Here is a 20338-nt window from a genome sequence, read left to right as displayed (position 1 = left end):
ACATGGAAACCAAGCTGTCCTGTGTGTGAGCGCCCCAGACAGTTACTTGCCTACAGCATGGAAAAAACCTGTATGGCGTATGGGCAGACTGGTTGCAATCAAGTCACATCAGTATGAGGTGTATTTTAGCTTTTGCAATCATGCCTTAAGGCTGTTATTATACACCTCTGGCTGGCCATTCCTAGTCTAGATGCTACTTTCTCTGTGTGTAGAACAAGCTAGTGTTTATTTACATTTCTCCTATGGTTACAGATCATTAATCTTCAGTTGCCAGAAACTGCTGGTTTATATTTGTGGAGCTTGTTTTCTAAAGGAATCAAATCCACCTGAATAAGGAATTGAGGAGAAAGTGATGAGGATATGCATTCTTTTGCCATAAAATGCCATTTTCCAAGCCTTGTACCAAAGTGTGGACTTTACAAAGACATATAAACATATTGGAAATTTGGCAAGTGGGGTTTATATATCTGTGGAAAGAAAGTCCAGCGTGGGAGAAAGAACTCTTGTCTGTTGGAGGCAAGTGTGAATGTAGCACCTTTATTTATTTATTATATTTATATCTCACACTTCTCACACCGAAGGCGACTCAGAGCAACTTAAAAATTATATGTACATACAATATATTATATTATTAGCATAGCACAGTATTAGCATTATATATATTATTATATTGTACTATACCACTATACTTTAATATTATTAGTAATATTGCACGTAATATACAATATATAATAAATATTATATTGTATTATATTGTATTACATTAGCATTGAATGGCCTTGCAGCTTCAAGGACTAGCTGCTTACTGCCTGGAGGGATCCTTTGTTGGGAAGTGTTCGCTGGCCCTGATTGTTTCATGTCTGGAATTCTCCTGTTTTCTGACCTCACTCCAGCTGAGATGAAGAGATACTCTGAGCATGCTGGGAGGCACTCCTCCAAAGTCATTTCTCAGTCCATGTCTAGGGCTGAATGTTTTTTTGCTGGAAGAGGCCGCCGCCTGCACGGACTTGAACCTGGAAAAGGAACTGGGCCAGAGAGGATGAAATAATACCATTCTTCCACAGGCTTCCATAGAACTACGCGCCCCATGGTGCTTTGCCGGATGGTACGATCTGGGAGGGGAGGGGAGGGGAAGGCGGAGAGAGAGACAAGTGTAAAGGGCCAGAACCGTGGCAGGAGAAGCCTCCCTCCCGTTGGACCATTGCGGGCAGACCATTTCCCCCCCCCTCCCGGGGCCGAAAGGATGCGCGCCTGCTCCCCCCGGGTGCGTAGCGCGATGGACTGGCCCGGGAGCAGGACGAACCACTCCTGACCCGGTTGGAAAGGGGGGGGGAGATCGGGGGAGGCGCGCGCGCGCGCAGAGGAGGGGGGGAAGAGCGGGGCGGGGGAGTCCAACAGGAAAGCAACCCCCCCTCCTTTTCGCGAATGGTTCGCCCTGGTGCTGTTTAGTGGCGGGGAGGGAGGGGTCGCCGCCGCAAGACTGTTGGGGGCGCGCGACGGCTGTGGCCGCGGCCCCGCGAGGAGGACGGTTATACCGCCTCCTCCTCCTCTTCCCTCAGCAGCTGTCGTGGTGGGTACTCGGGAAGGTGCCGTGTCTCCCGTATTTGTGTGGAAGGAGGGAGGCATTGGGGCTTGTAGTGGTTCCAGGTGTGTGAATATACAAGGCGGGGGGACAGAGGGGGGGGGCACCCTGGAATGGGCCTTTGTGAGGCGTCTGGTTTGCATAGACATCCATCCGCTTAATACCAGGAGGGACGTTGTGAGGGAGGCTGCGCTGCGGCGGTTTTGTTTTGCTTTTTGTAAAATGGGGTTTTGGATCCACTCGGTCGATGGATGGGGTTTCGAGGGAGGGAGGGGGGTTCGTCTTGCTCGTAGGGGCGCATGAATAGCCCTCCTTCCCTCCCCCTCTCTCTCTGTGTTTCTCTCTGTATGGGAATTTGGGCAGGAGGAAGGAGGGAGGGCCTAGCGAGCAGGAGAAGGGGAATGTGGCTCCCTCAGAGGCGGCGGCAGCAGGAGGAGGAGGGTGGGATGGCTCTGCTTTGTTAGGCATTGCGTCCCCTGTGGGCGCATTTCTAAAACTAGGTTGATGGGACTCATTCTTAAAAGCAGAGTTTAATGGCCCTGCATGGCCCGGCCTTCGCCATCGCAGGGAGGGAGAAGGTGGAGGTCGCTTCAGGCCTGCAAAGGAAGAAGAAGGGGACGGACGGGGCACAGGAAGCGGGAGGAGGAGGAGGCGGAGGAGGAAATCACCCAGGGCACCCACCGGCCTCACACATGGCACAAGGGTGGTGATATTACCTGTGTATGTATGGCTGGACATAATAATAGAGGTGTAGACAATGTTAAAAAGGATTAAAAACTTCTGGCCTAAGGAGTGGGGGGCATTACATAGAAATAATAATAATATATAAACAATTTTTAAAAGAAATAATGAACTTCTGGCCCAAGGAGTAAGGGGAGGATTACATAGAAATAATAATGATAATAATGTTAGAATAATAAAAATATGTAGACAGTTTTTAAAAGAAGTAATGAACTTCTGGCCCAAGGAGTGAGGGAGCATTATATAGAATCAATAATATATAAACAATTTAAAAAAGAAATAATGAACTTCTGGCCCAAGGAGTGAGGGGGGATTACATAGAAGAAATAATAATAATAATAATAATAATAAAATATATAGACAATTTTAAAAAGAAATAATGTAGTAAGAATAATGAATCAACAAAGGATTTCCCCAGGCAGAAAGCAGCCAGGCTTTGAAGCTGCCATGCTATTCAATGCTAATCAAGCTGGTCACTTGAAACATTCACACTTGCCTCAGGCAACCTACAGTTCTGTCTCCCAACCTGGACATTCCACAGATATATAAACCCCACTTCCTTCGTTTCCAACAGACCTCACAACCTCTGAGGATGCCTGCCATAGATGTGGGCGAAAAGTCAGGAGAGAATGCTTCTGGAACATGGCCATACAGCCCGGAAAACTCACAGCAACCCATTGATTCTGGTCATGAAAGCCTTCAACAACACAAATAATGAACTTCTGACCCAAATAGGGAGGGGGGAGGGGTTTACACAGAAATAATAATAAATATATAAACAAATTTAAAAAGAAATAATGAACTTCTGGCCCAAGGAGTGAGGGGAGCATTGCATAGAAATAATAATAATAAATATATAGACAATTAAAAAAGAAATAATAAACTTCTGGCCCAATGAGGGGGGAGGGGAGGAAATCACATAGGGCAGGAAATAATTGGCTTTATGAATTCTATCATGATAAAATAATAATAAATGTATAATTTAAAATAAAATGAACTTCTGATCCAAAGGGAGGGGGATGGGTGGGAAAGCACATAGAAAATAATAATAATCTTGAGATTCCTATTACACTATTATAGCCCAAGGAGGGGGGAGGAGATCACATAGGGTAGGAAATGGCTGACTTTACAGATTCTGTCATTATACATACATTGCTTAAATGTAATATTAAATATATAGGCATTAAAAAAGAGAACTTCTGGTCCAAATGGTTGGAGAGAAGAAATCACATAGGATAGGAAATCAGCTGTGACCTAAACAAAAACCTGGAAAAAATCTCACACTTTTGTGTGAATGGATTTTAAAGGCTTCATGTTAAAGTGGCCTGATTCACTGGACTTAGTAGAGGCCAACAGTTGTCAAACTGTTCAAAGAGGAGAGAAGGAAGAAGCAAAATTTATACTATTGATATACTTGTTCATTCAATTTGTACCCCCTTTTTGCTTCTGGTACATGAGGAAAGTGGCTTGCAATAAAACAGGTATAAGATTAAAATGTGTAGGCACTAAAAAGTACTATATAAGTAGGCCTATATACCATTTTTGCCATTCCTGAATTCAAAGTGAATACCATAAATAGATCTCCTTACTTTGTCTTTTGTTTACTGTTCAAGTATCTTATTAGTTGCCAAAGAGCATGAATGGGTGGACAAAAATAATTTCAGTAAACATTTTAATAGTTAAGAATAGCCACAAGATGCTTTGCAGTGCCGCACAATATTTGGTGTTAGTTTTTAATGCAGATTTTGGCCCTATCATATCCTTGGGGTTCTTGGTGGCTTATTGTACATCTTTTATATCAGTATTTTGTTAGTAAGGTTGTTGTGGAGAGATACTGCCTTATCCAAGGCCACCCAGTAGGCTTCATGTCTGAGCAAGGGTTTGAACTTTTGTCTTTCAGATGCAAATCTAGTACTTTCTATTATTTCATTTGATAAATTCACTACGATTAAAGCTTTTGGGAAAGTTGTTGATGGCAGAATTTGCCTAGACCAGAGTTTAGAGGGCATATAGTCCAGAGAAATTTAGAAAGAGTCTTTGACATAGCTGTCTATTATGCTAAAGGAAATATTAATTGCTGACAAAATTGCTAAAAATTGAAGTGATGAAACCGAACACACACACACACACATATATATATATCTCAATTTTTAATGGGACTTGCTCCCTAATCAATGTGCATAGGTTTTTTGCCTTAGGTTTGTAATAGGAATCTCAAGAAAGCAGTTGTGTTTCTTTGTGACTATCTACATAAAAACATAGAGTAAAAAGAGCTAATAATTTTTAAAAAAATAGGATGGCAATTTCTTGTTATTTATATGACAACATATAAATATAATGTGTATTCTGTACGTACTTTTAAATAAAAACATCTCTTCCTAATAAGTTCACAAACTAAGACAATTTGGAGCAGAGTGAGAAAGGGAGTAAGAAAGTAATGAATGTAGGAAAATAATCTAAAGATGAATTAATGTCTTTTCCTTTGATATATATATATATATATATATATATATATATATATATATATATGGTGTTTGAAAAAGAACTCCCTAGTTTTAATGTGTTTTAACTTAAAACTAGGGAGTTCTTTTTCAAACACCCTGTATAATATAACTGGCCTTGGAATCTTACAATGCTGTCCATCTCTGGAATATTTCAGCATTTTCTTTTACTTTGAATTGAAACCTAACCTAGCTCTTGGCCTGTACCTGGATTGCAAAACACAGAACTTCTGTGCATAATATATGGTTTCAAAAGGGAGTTTTATTTTGGGAGGCAACATAACTGCGCATCAAGTAAGACTTAGAGCATAAGAAATACACAGTGTAAAGAGAATTGCTGATTTTAAATAATGAAGGAGACCTATAATGCTTAGGACATTTGGCATGTAGCCACGATGACAGCGAAGCAAGCTTCCTGATTTTTCTTAATTCCTGCTCAAAGATTTGGATGGACTGGATTGCCAGTTACTTTTATCTGAATCAAAGAGGGCATGGGGTCTTTATAAATTGTCTTTCCACTTTGTTGAACTGCTTTCAGAGGCATTCCTTATTCTTTTTTCATCTGGGAGATTTAGAGACATTCCTTCTACTACTTGGGCACCACAGAAATATCCTTATATCTGTGTGTGTGGGTATATATCAACATTCAGTTGATTGTAAATCCTATTGAACATACTGGGAGTTCCTTCTGAGCAGATATGTCTAATAACTTGCTGAAAACAACTCAGTCTAATTCTGTGCATTTCATCTGAGAATCCCCCTGAGTTCACTGGGGCTTACTCCCAGGTAGAGACATAGTTTAGGATTATATTCTCCACAATCTGAAAATACTATATAAGTAGATCTGCATGCCATTTTGCTTTTTCCTAAACTAAAAATGAATAACATAAATAGATAAATTACTTTGTATTTTGTTCACTCTTTAGACCAGCATTCAAATGACACTTACTGGCATCAGAAACACATAGTGAGATGATGTTTCACAGCCTCTTGTAAGACTGGCAGGCAGGATGGCTATTGGGGGTGCTTTGAATGCAATTTTCCTGCTTCTTGGCAGGGGGTTGAACTGGATTGCCCATGAGGTCTCTTCCAACTGTATAATTCTATGTAGGAGATATTCCTACTAACTCGTACAAAATGAGAAATGTTCATGGCAATGTAATATTTCTAGTAAGTCATTTATCTTGGGAATATATCATCCCAGAGTGCTGAACTTAGCACAGTACAACATGATGGACTGACTATTCCCATCAAGAGAATAATGTCAAGGTGGAATAAAGGTGTCAGGCAAATAACAATATAGTTCCTAGTTGGTCTTGTGAATTCTGTTATGTTGATTTGGGATGATGGTGTAATATTAGGTAAAGTAGGTTAGATACTGTTGATAAGTCAAATAGCTTATGGAACTGATTTGCTTACAACATTATCTTTTTTTCTAATCTTAGAGCATTATACCTTTTTCTGTGATTTAAAAATGTAGACTGAGGTCTTCATGTATTTAGAGAATGAAGAATGCAGCAAGGAGCAACTAATCCCAAGTTATTTCAAGAAATCAGAAGGCAAAAACTGAGCTTTGATTCCCCATTATTAGCTTTTCACTGCAATAATGAGAGCTAGCATTTTTGGGATTTTGTGGACATGTTGAAATAAGGATGAGGAAAAAGTCAGTGTGGGTCAGTGTAATACAGTCAGCCCACCCCACCCCCCAGATTTCTGTGGACCTGTGAAATTGAAAAAAACCATAAATAAAGATGTGGGGGTGAGGTAACCTAACAGAACACCTTTCTAGGAATTTCTGAGTCTTCTAGCAGGACTTTGTGGTTAATGTCACTGGGAAGCCGACCACAGAATTGCATTAGAGATCCTAGAGATTCCTAAAGAGGTGTTCTCTATAGAAATGTCTATGCCCTCCAGAATGACTGAGCAAGATTGACTATACAGTTTTTGGAGACTCCTATAGATAACAATTTTAATCAAATCCACAAATAATCAAGTCTGTAAATATCAAAACTGCAAATGTGGAAGGACAACTGTAAATAGGAGACTTCAGTGCCAGGACTGGCATAACCTGTCTATGGGCCAGTCATTAGCTGCTAACTTAGGGATGGAGCACATCTGGACCTCCACATGATAGACTGCAACTTCCATTGTCTTTCAACATTGGCTATGCTGACTAGGGAATTGTAGTCAGCAACATTTGGAGGCCAACACTCTTCTCACTCCTTACTTAATGTACCTCACAATGTATTTATATAAATATACTTGAAGAGGAGCCATATATGCTGCCCGATTGTTCCTAGGAGGTAATCATAAATGCATTTTAAAAATAACATTTGCGTTGGTATTATTTTAGGTCAATTGTGAAAGGGGCCTTGGATTTTATAGCCGTGGAGAAAATAATGTTGTGGATGTGGAAACTGAAAAAGCTATTTGTGCCAGCAGTTGAAGTTTATTTTAACTCACATCTGTCTCCCCCAATACACAAATATATGTAGCTTGGAAGTTTGGGCAATACAAGAGAAAATGAACATAGACTTTCCCTAGTTACTGCATGTTGCAGACATGGGCAAGGAAAGAAAGCACTAAATATTTCCAGTTTTTAAGGATTGCATTTGGAAAGAACAGACAGAGTATATGATATACCATATTTTAATATGAATATCTCTTGCAGGGTCCCTGAGTATGACATGGAGTATGGCTAGTTTGTGATGAAGACTACAACTTAGCAGATGCAGTAGCTGATGGTGATGATGATGATGATGCTTGAACACAGCTGGATTTGCTGAGGGAGGCAGAATGGTGGCAGGAGCTGGAGTCTCAAAGGTTCTGGTACCTGGCCTCCATAAGAAGCCATGATCACTCTGATAACTGAGCAGCTACAGAAACAGAGCCTAGATGAATTGAAATGCACATCCTTCAACATCACTCTGGTAAGATTTGCCTTGCTAGTCAAGTCTTCAATCAAAGTATTGTTTGCTTTTATTTTGAGATGTCTTTTGGTTTAGTTAATGAAAGTGTGGAAAGGCTGGGACAGTGCTGTTATTTCTGGCCAGCATGCAAAGAACTGTGGAACTAATTCTATGAACTTTAAAAGGGCAAGTGTCTTCCCCTCCCCCTTGATCAGTCTCCTGCTCATGCCGTATGACAAACTGCTTTTGAAACGGGGAGTTTCCTATAGCATGGAGTTTTTTGTTCAGAAAAGTATTGTTTTTTAAAACAACCCACTGAGCAAGTGCAAGTCCTTTGTGTGAGCCAGAGAAATTCTTTGGATTCTCTTACATTTGTTGATAATCCAAAGCATAGTAGACTCTGTTGGAAAAGAGCAGATGCACTGTAGATACAATTATTTGTGCCTCATGTGTTTTGTTTTCTACCTAGCTAACAATCACTTCTATAGATTCTTCTTGCACTTTGAAAGGAAAAGCCCTCCACATTTGCAGGTTTAACTTTTATAGATTTGAATGTTTGTAGATTTGATTAATGTGGTCTTGTTAGTACTCTGTGGTCATCATGAGCCAGATGCTTATCACATAATTGTTCTGGAAGACTAGAGATTCATAGATGGGATACTCCTGTAGGAGTCTCTAGGTCCTCCAGCACAACTCTCACTAACCTTCGATGGAAGCTGGCCACAGTCACACTAGAGTATGCATGGGAAAAACCTTGGCCCTCCAGGTGCTTTGGACTTTTAACTCCCACAATTCCTAACAGCTGGCAAGCTGTCTGGGATTTATGGGAGTTGAAGTCCAAAACACCTGGAGGGCTGAAGTTTGCCCATGCATGCACTGGAGGATCTAGAGATTAATAGAAAGTTTTTTTTAACAAAATACTTTTTTATTCATGTTTTTCCCACTTTTAATAATAATAATAATAATAATAATAATAATAATAAAACTTTATTTATACCCCGCCACCATCTCCCCAATGGGGACTCGGGGCGGCTTACATGGGGCCATGCCCGGGAAAAATACAATATAACACAATATAAAAACAACATATCATAATACAATTACAACAATACAATAAAGAATCATATACAGTACAACACAAAATCCAAAGAGCAATATAACAGGGCAGGCCGCACTGACACTCAGTTAAAACTCGGGGTGAGAAAAGGATAAGAAAACGGATAAGAATAAAACCACAGGGAACTAAGGAAAAGATAGCAGACAGTCTAGAGGATAAATAATGGGGGCGTAACAAAAGCATGTAACAGTTACTCTCCGAAAGCACATCGGAAGAGCCATGTTTTTAGATCTTTCCTAAAGTCTGAAAGAGTGGGGGCTTGCCTGATTTCAATGGGCAATGAGTTCCATAAACGGGGGGCCACAGCAGAAAAGGCCCTCTCCCTAGTTCCTACAAGGCGGGTCTGGGATAAAGGCAGTGGCGACAGGAGGGCCTCCCCTGACGATCGCAGAGATCGAGCAGGTTTATGGTAGGAGATACGGTCACGAAGGTAGGTGGGTCCCAAACCGTTTAGGGCTTTATATATGATGGTCTGCACCTTGAATTGGGATCGGAAAATGAACGGAAGCCAGTGGAGCTCCTTAAACAGGGGAGTAGATCTCTCCCTGTAATTCGCCCCAGTTATTAATCTGGCAGCCGAGCGTTGGACCAGTTGTAATTTCCGAGCCGTCTTCAAGGGAAGCCCCACGTAGAGCGCATTACAGTAGTCCAGTCTAGAGGTAACTAGGGCATGGACCACCGTGGTCAAGTCAGACTTCACGAGGTATGGTCGCAGTTGGCGCACAAGTTTGAGTTGTGCGAAAGCCCTCCCGGCCACCGCCGACACCTGCGCTTCAAGCGTCAACGCTGAATCCAGGAGGACTCCCAAACTGCGGACCTGTGATTTCAGGGGAGTGCAACCCCGTCCAGCACAGGTTGCCACCCAATACCCCGATCTGACGAGCGACTGACCAGGAGGGCCTCTGTCTTGTCAGGATTGATCCTCAGCTTGTTCCTCCTCATCCAGTCCGCCACAGCGGCCAGGCACTGGTTCAGCATCCGAGGGGCTTCCTTGGAGTTAGATGGAAATGAGTAGTGGATTTGTGTGTCATCTGCGTAGAGATGGCAACACCCTCCAAAACTCCGGATGACCTCTCCCAGTGGTTTCATGGAGATGTTAAATAGCATGGGGGATAGAATAGACCCTTGCGGGACCCCACAGGTCAATGGCCAGGGGTCCGAGCAGGTTTCCCCCAGCTTCACCATCTGGGAACGGCCCTCCAGGAAGGACCGAAGCCACAGCAGAACTGTGCCACCGAGTCCCATCCCGGCGAGCCTCCCCAGAAGGATACCATGGTCGATGGTATCGAAAGCCGCTGAGATGTCCAAGAGAGGTCCTGCACCCCTAATCCCAGCAAATGTGGAGGGCTGACTATAAAAACTGTTATGATCATCATGGGTAACCCTGGTCAGTGTCCAAGATGATCACGCCTAAGCTTAACATATGGAACTAATTTTCATATGATAATGTCTGTTATGGTAAAAGAGTAGGTTTATAGTAGGCACACAGTGACGACATGCAGAACTAAGATTTTTAGAGATGTTATAGTATTAATGACTCATAAATGCTGAGGACATAAAGAAGAATGATATTGCCATTATATTCTGCTTATCAGAATCCTTATGCCTTCTGTCTGGCCACTAGAGAAAAACAAAAATTTTGACCTGAATGTAATTTCGCTTGTTCAACATGGTAATATTAGGTTACATTGTTGGAGAAAGCTATTTAAATTTAGTAAAAGATAGCAAGAGTGAAATCTGATAGTGTTAATAGCTGATGACCCAAAGTATTTGAGACTATGGTATTTGCAGAAGAAAAGCATCAGATGATATGTGAAAATCAATTCTTGATTTATTTGGATCACATAAGCAGCCCGTGATATTAGCAGGTGTTCAGCCTGAGGCACCAGCTTGGATTATCCTGTTCTGCTACCAGAAAATCCAGACTTCGTGATTGGAATAAATTAGAAAAAATAGAAAAATATGCATACATTTACTTCAGCATTGTAAATAATTAATTAAGGGGAGGTTGCGCACCTCCTCCTGCTACTCTTACCTCACCCTTGCCATAGTTGCTGCAGCCTGTTCCTCTTCAGGAATGATGTTGCATTTGTATAAGAAAGTAAGCGAGTCTCATGTATGTAGTTTCCATAGCAAGACAATCTGTTTAACCAAGAGCTGTGCTGTGGCAGCTGCACATGTGTGTCATACTTCTGGAGTTGGTTGCAGTGCCCTTTCCATTTAAGAAATGGGAACATGATGTGTGAAGCCTTTTTTGTATATTGAGGCTACTATATGGCTTTCTTAGCCTCCTGTTGGCAAAAGGTACCTGTCTCTTGCTGAAAAAATAAGAGTGAAATAGCTATCCATGCCTTCCCAGCAAGTGGTTCAGTGACTTCATGCACAGAGACATATAATTGCAGCAGAAACAATGTATTGGTGTAGTTTACTTAGAGTTCTTAACCCACATGTTAGCCAAAATGGCTTACAGAGCAGATTAGAAAGTTCAGAAGTAAGAAATTAGCTTCCTACAGGATTAAGAGTTTAAAAGGAGAGGGAAGTGGTATTTGCATCTTGGGGACTGCACTCACCTGGGGACTGATGGAGCTTGCTGCAGACTAATAAGAAATCATATGACTGGCCTTCTTAGTTTGCAGCTGTGTTCTAACTATCTGACAGAATTGGGAGGGTTTTTTCCAGATAGATCAGCCACTTGACATAAGTGCAAACCAATGAGAGATAATAATTTAGATATTTAATTTAAAGCCATAGTGAGAATCTAGGGCTTTGCTAAACTCACTCCACCCCCCTTACTCATATTTGGGGAAGCCCTATTGTTTGTTTTTCAAAATATGTATTAGAGGAGTATCTACATTTTTCACCTTTTTTCTATAGCCATAATCTATTTCCCAATCCTTTTTATCAAGCTGATCTTTGTTCAAAAGCCCTCTGGTCTCCAGAGAATAAGGAACAGAAGTATATTGAGCCTCTTTGCAAATTTCAGTTGGTTCTCTACCAGTATGGATCAGTTCAGGGTCAAATGTGATCTGAAATGACTGCTATGGTTTGACTACAGAAACATCTCAACTTTGTGTATTACACTAGAGGTCAACACATCTTTTGCTATTGAACAAATGAGTTCAAATTAGTATTCTTTTCTCTACAGAAATGGATGAAAAGAGAATGAACATGTGTGGGGGAGAGGAGGAATCAAGGTGCTGGTAGTATCCTTGCTTTATAGAATATTATACAGGCTTTGTATTGCAATAAAAATTGAAAAGCTGCAGTAGAAGGCTTCATGTTCTCAACTGTTTCTAAATCCAAGATTCTTTATTGTGTTATAATACCATGTTCTTGTTTGAAGATTTTGATTCCATCTTCAAAAGGGAAATCGGCCTGCAATTTCCAGTTCCTCCATTGCTCCCTTGCTTGTGTGCCTGTGTTTGATTTCCTTATTTCCTAAACACCCTGGTCCTATTTTAAATGTAAAGCATTTCTGGATCTGTACTTTCTCCATATTTTTAATACTCAGTTAGCAGTACAAAGGATTCCCAATACAAACTATCTGTAACCTAAGGAGAAGTGGCTTGACTTGGAAAACAAAAGACAATGTCCTTCTGTGTCAAATTTTAATTTAAAAGGGGAGTGTTGTAGTAAAATATGAAGCATGTGCTTCCTGATTCTTTTTAGGTCTGGAGTCCATGGTGAACGTGCCTGGAATTAATAAGTTAAAACAGCACAAAGTCACTGCAGGTGCAGCCAGGAACAGAACTCATCTTTTCCATACAGAAGTTTGAACACTGAGGTGTAGACTTCCAAGAATGGGATGTGGCCTAATGAAGCTTTTGCAGGGAAGGTACAATCAAGAGCATAATGTTGTTTGAGCAGATGAAGATCTGTAGCAGAGAGCTAGTTATATGGAGTGGAAAGGGACTTCCCTTCAACCATGTAAATTTTAAACCCTGGATAAATACATACATATTGCTCTATCTGCATTATTGTAAACAAAACATTGGAAGGGAGGTGGGGAGAATATGGAAAGAATGAGCAATTCCCATAACTTTTTCTGCGCCCTTAAGATTTTAGTTCTGTGTCTTGTCTTTTATTATCAAATGGGATCAGGGCGAGTGTAAATGTCAGTTTATTCCTCTAGGTAATAGAGATGGGTCTTGGTTTGGCTTACTATATCTAAAGTTTTGCTGTCCTTAATTATATTCATGGCATATAGATCATGGAAAATGTGGTCCTTAAGCCCAGAGATCTCTTGCCAACAAATGACAAATGAGTGTGAAAATAGTCAGCTTGGCTCTGCGGCCATAAACAAGAACTCTAATTTCTTTGTCTGCCTTTTCACACTCTTCTGATTGAAGTAAAACATCCTTATGCTTTTAATATTAAGTCTAGTACAGATGGCACTAAGGGAAAGTTTAAAGAATTGCAGAGCCTCTATAGATGATGGCTTCTGGATAAATCTGAGGACAGCACATTGCAAAGAATACCAAGCAAGCTAAAGCAAAATAGAGTCTCTGTTTGATTAGCTTCCCTTTTCCTAACTGTGGTTTTAACATTAGAATAATGCTTAATTATTTTGCAATGAGGGGATGGACGGGAGGGTGAAAGTGTTGTAGGAATTCCAATTGAGTATAATATCTCAATACTGACAGAATATTGTGATAGATTACATGGTGGGAATTACAGAGCCAGAGGCGCTTATGAGATGCTGATTGCTGTGATGTGGTGACTCCTTGTGTTTCCCTCCCTAGCCTTTGCCTGATCATGCTGATGTGGCCAGCTGTGGCAGCCCCTTCCAGATAGCGCCTGGTAAGAGCATCTGGCTGGACTTCCACCTTTTGTGCCTACATCCATTTCTCTCATGTCTGTTTTTTTTTATCTTTTGATGTTCTCTATGTACAGCACACTGTTAATAAGGCTAGTTTGCTTTCCAGTTCTACTTCTGGAAGTCATGTATTTTGTGATCCCATCTCCGATATTAAGTGAAAACTTAATGCAGATATGTTAGTCTTTGGTTTGTTTTAATGATGGATTTGTCAGAGTTAAAGCTAAAGGCAAGAATGGTGTCTCAGTAAATGAGAGTGGTTGTTTTCACTGAAATAACTATTGTTCTGAGGAAGGGAGCAAAAAATATTTTTTGAAAAGAGGACAAGAAGTGACATTTCATTTAGTAGCTTTAAAAGACGCCCTGCAAAGGAGAAGAATACTTCTGGAACATGGCCACACAGCCCGAAAGACATACAACAACCCCGCGCTGCAAATGTTTGATTTTTTAAAAGTCAATTTCTTGAATGACCACTATCACTGTCACCTTTTCTTCCAAGGCAGTTCAGTATTGCAATAGTTCTATCCAGTGATCCCTATGACAACATATTACATCCATTATTGGATATATTCCAAGACATTATTTCACGTAAATAGTAGTTTTTGCTAATATTAGCTCTTGATAAAAACAGTGCTATACAAGAATTAAATTGATGGAATAAAGAATTTAGTGCTGTGATAAAGAATTAAATGTTATTGCTTGACCTATGGATGCTCTTGATTCTGCATGGAAGCAGGGGCAAATGAATAAGAGAAGTCCTGTAACCTTAAATTTAAAATCGGTAGTTATTTTTTTCAACAGTGCTATTGGTTCTTATTTTGTTGGCTTAAATAGAATCTTAGAACATAGTTAATCTCAGCTATGTATCATATAACCTTAAGCTATCAAACTCTGTTGCTGGAATCCTTAGCAGTTCTTAATGTTGATGATACCAAGCTCAGAATAGCATAGATTCCCCACACATTAAGTGCCTATTTGCAGTCTTTTTAGACATATTTTTGTACAAAAGGGGGAAAAAACAAAGGTTCTTTCCCTGAATGAGTCATTCCTGCAACTATTCTTGTCACTTGTGTTACAGCCACATGTTGTACAGCATCTTGATGATGACTCCGCTAAGAGTTGGAATTAGAATATTTTAAAAGGATTTCTGTTTTAATACTTTCTCCTTTAATAAATGCATAGAGTAGTAGAGATATGTGGAAAGTGGGTACTTGCTTAATCTAAATCATATAGCAAGAAGCAACAGTTTGTTTAGTCCTTTATTATAGAATGTTTTATCCTGTTATTAAAACAAATTCAAAGTGTCTAATTAAATAAACATATTAGAAGCTGTTGGACTGTAGTTCCTAGCATTCGTCACTACGTTGGCTGTATTAATTAAGGCTGATTAGAGTTGCTGCTGGAAGGGCTTTGCCCTTTGCCCACCCTTGGTATATACAGAAATGCACTTGAGCAAAGGAATCTGTCTCTTAGAAATAAAAGCTAAAGAAATAGATTGTACATTTTAGGTTGTTAAGTTCTGGCCTAAGAAAGTATGCCCCAATAAACTCAGTAGTACATTAAAATTCTGCAGGACTTTTTGTTTGTTCGATCACAGAGTAATAAGGTTGAGCTTTACAAGTTGGCTGTTGGAGTATTTGACTTATAAGATTACAGGGAAATGAACTTTTTTGTCTTGTCTGAAGGCATGGTGTTGTGTTTCTCTTCCTTTCTTTTTGTTAATGTGGCATGCTTGATTCTGGCTTTTGCACTGATCCTGTTATTTCCATTCATCAGTCTTACAACACATCTCATTTTCAGTGTTTTTCGAAGAAATAACCATTTTCATGTTGTCATTTTTGGAATGTCCTATTGTGCAATTAGTGGATATAAACAGCTTCTGAAGAGAATTCAGGGTTTCTTTGGACTTATTTGAAGACTACATGTATTTTGGCTTGTTGGCACACTAATTTGATTATCACCATTGGCTTTGGCTGTTTGTGTAGCAATTCAAAGAGACAGGCAAATAAATCTTAGAAGAACCATTCCATTGAATTAAAAGTTTCCTTAGGAGAATAGCAGTGTTGAAGCATAGACCTACTTTTTGAATTGCCCTTCTGAAGCTACAGTTGGGAGTGGGATTGGCTAGATGGTCTTACAATTTTTTGAACAGAGATGTGCATCTTCAGCTGCTACAATATGCATGTTAAGAATATGGGGGCATGAAAAACAGTGCTAAACTTTAAGTGATATCAAACATGGGAATACTTGAAAGAAGCAGGAAGGTTTAGTAATCCAACAATTATTTCATTTTCATTGCAGTTATTGAATGTGTGTGTGTGTGTATGTTGTTCAGTCAGTATGTTCCTTTAGCTTATTTCATCAGCTGAGATAAAATCTTAGAGGAGTGATTCTGTCTTAATTTTCCTGCTCATGACAGATTGCCCCTGCTATAACAAGGATATAACTGTGAAACAAAATTCTACTATCCCTGCTAGAGGTATTATTTTTTCTGATCCATAAATGCTTTCTAGTATGATAACGAAGCAGAGTTCTCTTATACATGCTAGAAGAAATTGAATATAGTTAACATAAAATAAAGAATTGAGAATGGAATAGGGGAATAGGAAGTACTGGTGTGAGGAATAAACTTCACCTCTTGTCACTGTGGTTTCTTCATTAGTTGAAAATGATGCAAAATAGAGATTATTGAATCATTGCACTGGGTAAAAATAAAGTTTTGACTGTATCTGAATGAGTGAACTAGATAGACCCACTGTCTAAAAGTTATGTATTTTATTACTGTTTTGTTGGTTGATGTTGGTCTACAATTCAGAATAAAAAGTATTAGAAATATTTTGATACTGTGGGGGGGAAACACTCCCAACATGGTACCAATTTAATGAAAGGTTGGATAGGAATGCTGATTATTCATATGTCAAAGCTATGATTGGGTATCTGGGATGCAGATCTGTGTAGTAATTGGAGTGCTTGTCTTACATTACCTGTCTTGTGATATTTCTTGCAGAGGGAGCTTCATGGAGGGACCTGACTCCCTGTCCAAAGATCCATCTTCAGGACAACACAGGTCTATACCAACACTCCAGCTTGAGCCTTCCATTGCCCCCCTGTGGCCCAGACGACAGTCCTCAGAACAGACTTGCACCTCAAACACTGGCCACCAATTCACTAGGCTCAGAAAAGGCTTCTGTGCCCCCCACAAAAAGACACTGTCGTTCCCTCTCAGTGCCCGAAGACCTCTCCCGATGGCAAGCTGTCTGGAGGCCCCTGGGGTCCAAAGTATGGACACACATCAAACGTCGGGACAATACTGGAGGGGACACTTTGGCAGTGCAGCCCCAGACCGTAGCCCAGGGAGCCAACAGACTTTGCTTCAACCCTGCCCCCAGTGCCTCTCATCAGGGTGTTCAAGATGGTGCTAGTGGTGGAAGGAGTCCACCTTTCTTCAGTTTGGCCCTCTCCCGAGAATCGCCAGCAAGTGTACCATGGGAGACTGGAGAGACTTTGCAGCCCTATCCTCTGCAACGACGTTTCTCCCTGTCACCTGTCAGATTTTTGCCCTCCCCACAAAGCTCTACCACCTCCACACCAGAGCTGCTTCGACACCAGCATAGCCTCCCTCGCAGCCGCTCCCAGCCTTGTGACTTGGACACCAGGAAATGTGGTCTTAAGCGGCGCCATGATGAGGATGTGAGGTGGCACAGGCCCTCACTTGATTTCTACAAGATGAATCAGGTAGGGAAGGACGCAGATGCTATCCCCTCCTGATTTATCAGTTTTGCTCACTTGTCTGAAGCTAAAGCTTATCCTGTTGAAGGTCGTAAGAAAGGAGAAATCATTATTCAATCATTTCTCCTTTCTTATGACCTTTGATAGGATTGAGAAGCAAAAACTGAGTAGCTGAAATACAGCAAAGGATCTGCCTGTGTATCAGAAGGTTTTATTTTCTTAACCACTGCCATTAAGTAGTATTTACAATATTTTCCTATGGAATGGTTCAAGAGCACAGTGATACATTGAGGAAGAACACTAGGAGTCACATTAATTTCTGTACATGAAACCTGCAGAACATCATTCAAACAATTATTTGTTAGAAACATTGGGCCAGTTGCTATACAGAACATAGGAATGACATAGATCCTGCTTCAGGAGCGTCTGCACTTGTATTGCTAGTTTATATCTGAAACTACTATTGTACATGCCCTCATTAACTATAGGGTGCACAATTGGAACAGCAGGTGTTTAATAATTGCTAGAATATCCAGCAGGCATTTCAAGCCTCCTTAATCCACATTGGAATTAGTGGTGGAAATGGTTGGGTTGAGCACCCATTACAGAGATGGTATCCTTTGTTGTCAGTGCTTCCCTTCTTTTGTGTGGGACAAAGGAAATAATTCTAGAATCCATCACTAAAGTATTGTGCAAAACTTACAGAAATAATACTGTTGGAGGGACTCATTTGCAACTGCCTTAGAACACAGATAATAGCATGATGAGAAAAGTTTAATGGCACTGGAGGAGCAGGTTATGTCAAACTAGAAGTGATTTAGGAAAGCTTTCCTAGGATAGTCGTTCAACAGTACCAACCCATGTTTGGCATCTGAACTCTGTAATTGAAGCAGGTTTTGAAAAATCAGGTTTGTGTTCTGATAATTCAGGTCTTCTCCTTTCCACAGCTTAAGAATCTTTGGTTGATTTCTCTCCAGAAGGAAAGTAAGTGAGCCGGCAAAAACAGAAAGCTCCAACTAAAGGTGTTCTAGTACAAACAGTCACAAACATGGTTATTGCTATAAACTCTCATTAGAATTAAAGGGGTGAGGAAGAAAGGTGTATTGGTATATACATTTCTTTAATACATACTTTTTTTAATTATAGAAACCATTTGCAGGAGGTGCCTGTCAGTTAGACAAATCTGAAGAAAGTGGCTATCCATCATGGCTCTTGGACTGCAGTCCACAAGCACCCTCAGCTCCATGCAGCCCCCTCAGCAATTGCATCCAGGTGCTTAGTGAAAGTGAAGAAGAGGAGGAAGAAGAAGAGGAAGAGGAATCAGCAGTACGAGCAGCAAGGCAACTAAACTGGAATTTAGCGAGCAAAAGAACACTTTTTCAGCCAGACTTTAGTGACCTGGATCTAACATTGATTGAGGAGAACTAGGGGTTGGGTGTCTTTTTGAAAAACGTACTTGGGACTAGCAGCAGGACATGGCTGCACTCCTGGATGAGGGCCGAGGGAGTAGGGAGGGGATAGGGGGAAAGTGGCGGTGGGACCAATGGGGTTTTGTCTGCTTGTTTCTTTTGTATTAAAAAAGAAAAGAAATTTAGTGTTGTGTGTCTCTTGATGGGGTGGTCGAGCATTGCCAAAAGGTGTGGAAAACAAGAACTTTGGCAGCAGTCATCATGTCTTTCTGAGCAAGCGCCTCATGTGTTCAAGTCTCTGAAGCTCAGAAATAGTAAAATTCTGCAAGGACCACATTTGAGATCGAATCTTGCATATAAGGATAAGGCTAGTGTGATGTAACAAGCATCTATGTAAGGAAAAAAGTGAAGTGGGTAGAGTTGGAGGATTCCTGTGGTCATATTTTGAAATTATGCTCTTCCACCCACAAGATTATTTTGTTCGCCAAATAAATCTGCTTCCTTGTGATTTGTTGTACACAAAACTGTAGCCACGATGGAGAACAAAGACAGCAACAAGTGTAAAAAACCACAATATCAGCTTTGAACTGGGTTATCTGAGTCCACACTGCCATATAATCCAATTCAAAGTGGATTTTATACAGCTGTGTGGAAGGGGCACAAAAATTGAAGTGGTTAAAATTCGTATTATGTCTTACTGTGCAGTTAGACATACAACCTATTTAAAACATGCAGTGCATCTTGGCTTCTCAGCAAAGCAATCCATATGTTTTTTGGCAGAAAATAGGCAGCCTGAAAACTGAAAGAGGCTGAAGCCTAGAAAAACGGAGGCCACATGTAGCATTATTTTCTGCATCCCTGACGTAAAGCTTAATTTTATCTCATTACAAGGAGGGCAATCAGGTGTTCTCTGGATGTTAAACTGCAACCCTCAGCATTTCTCACCATGTGCTGGGGCTGGTGGGAGGTTCAGTTCAACATCTGGAGGCCTCCCTGATTTCCACCTATTTAAGGACTAAAACAAGCATAATGTTCCAGTGTAAGATTGCCATAAGTTGAAGGCTTTTTTAATACTTTGGAACAGCATATGTCTTGGTTGCTTTGAGTTTTCCAATTTGTATGGCCATGTTCCAAAAGTATTATTTCCTGACATTTCACCTGCATCTATGGCAGGCATCCTCAGAGGTTGTGAGGTCTGTTGGAAACTAGGCAATTGGGGTTTATATTTCTGTGGAATGTCCGGGGTGGGAGAAAACACTCTTGCCTGTTTGAGGCAAGTGAGAATATTTCAATTGGCCACCTTGAATAGCCTTTCAGCTTCAAGGTCTGGCTTCTTACTGCCTGGGGGAATCCTTTGTTGGGAGGTGTTATCTGGCCCCGATTTATTCATGTCAGGAATTCCTCTGTTTCCTGAGTGGTGTTCTTTATTTACTGTCCTGATTTTAGGCAGGCAGTAAGCAGCCAGACCTTGAAACGGAAAAGTTATTCAAAGCTAATCAAGGTGGCCAATTGAAACATTTACACCTGCCTCAGA

The 20338-nt window shown here is 40.6% G+C and overlaps 1 protein-coding gene across 7 annotated transcripts; it reads left to right on the top strand.

The window, feature by feature from the left end:
- Positions 1-967: 967 nt before the first annotated feature.
- Positions 968-18989, top strand: fam53c (family with sequence similarity 53 member C). 7 transcript variants are annotated; one of them, XM_062970137.1, is made up of 6 exons: positions 1118-1264; positions 7496-7754; positions 12520-12685; positions 13593-13650; positions 16674-17401; positions 18542-18989. In XM_062970137.1, the coding sequence occupies exons 3-6, from the start codon at positions 12656-12658 to the stop codon at positions 18821-18823; spliced, it is 1098 nt and encodes a 365-aa protein (XP_062826207.1). In that variant the 5' UTR covers positions 1118-1264; positions 7496-7754; positions 12520-12655; the 3' UTR covers positions 18824-18989. The 7 variants fall into 7 exon arrangements, with proteins under 7 accessions (XP_016847048.1, XP_062826207.1, XP_062826204.1 ...); XM_016991559.2 differs by lacking the exons at positions 1118-1264; positions 12520-12685 and adding an exon at positions 968-1105; XM_062970134.1 differs by lacking the exon at positions 12520-12685.
- Positions 18990-20338: the final 1349 nt, after the last annotated feature.

Source organism: Anolis carolinensis, chromosome 2, assembly GCF_035594765.1.
Source record: "Anolis carolinensis isolate JA03-04 chromosome 2, rAnoCar3.1.pri, whole genome shotgun sequence".
Taxonomy (NCBI): Eukaryota; Metazoa; Chordata; class Lepidosauria; order Squamata; family Dactyloidae; genus Anolis; species Anolis carolinensis.
This window is presented reverse-complemented; position numbering and strand designations above follow the sequence as displayed.

Coding starts and splice junctions, on each gene's coding strand:
- fam53c (XM_016991559.2), top strand. CDS start 7,677: ATGATCACTCTGATAACTGAGCAGCTACAGAAACAGAGCCTAGATGAA. Junction 7,755..13,592: donor CATCCTTCAACATCACTCTG/GTAAGATTTGCC, acceptor TTCCCTCCCTAG/CCTTTGCCTGATCATGCTGA. Junction 13,651..16,673: donor CCCCTTCCAGATAGCGCCTG/GTAAGAGCATCT, acceptor TATTTCTTGCAG/AGGGAGCTTCATGGAGGGAC.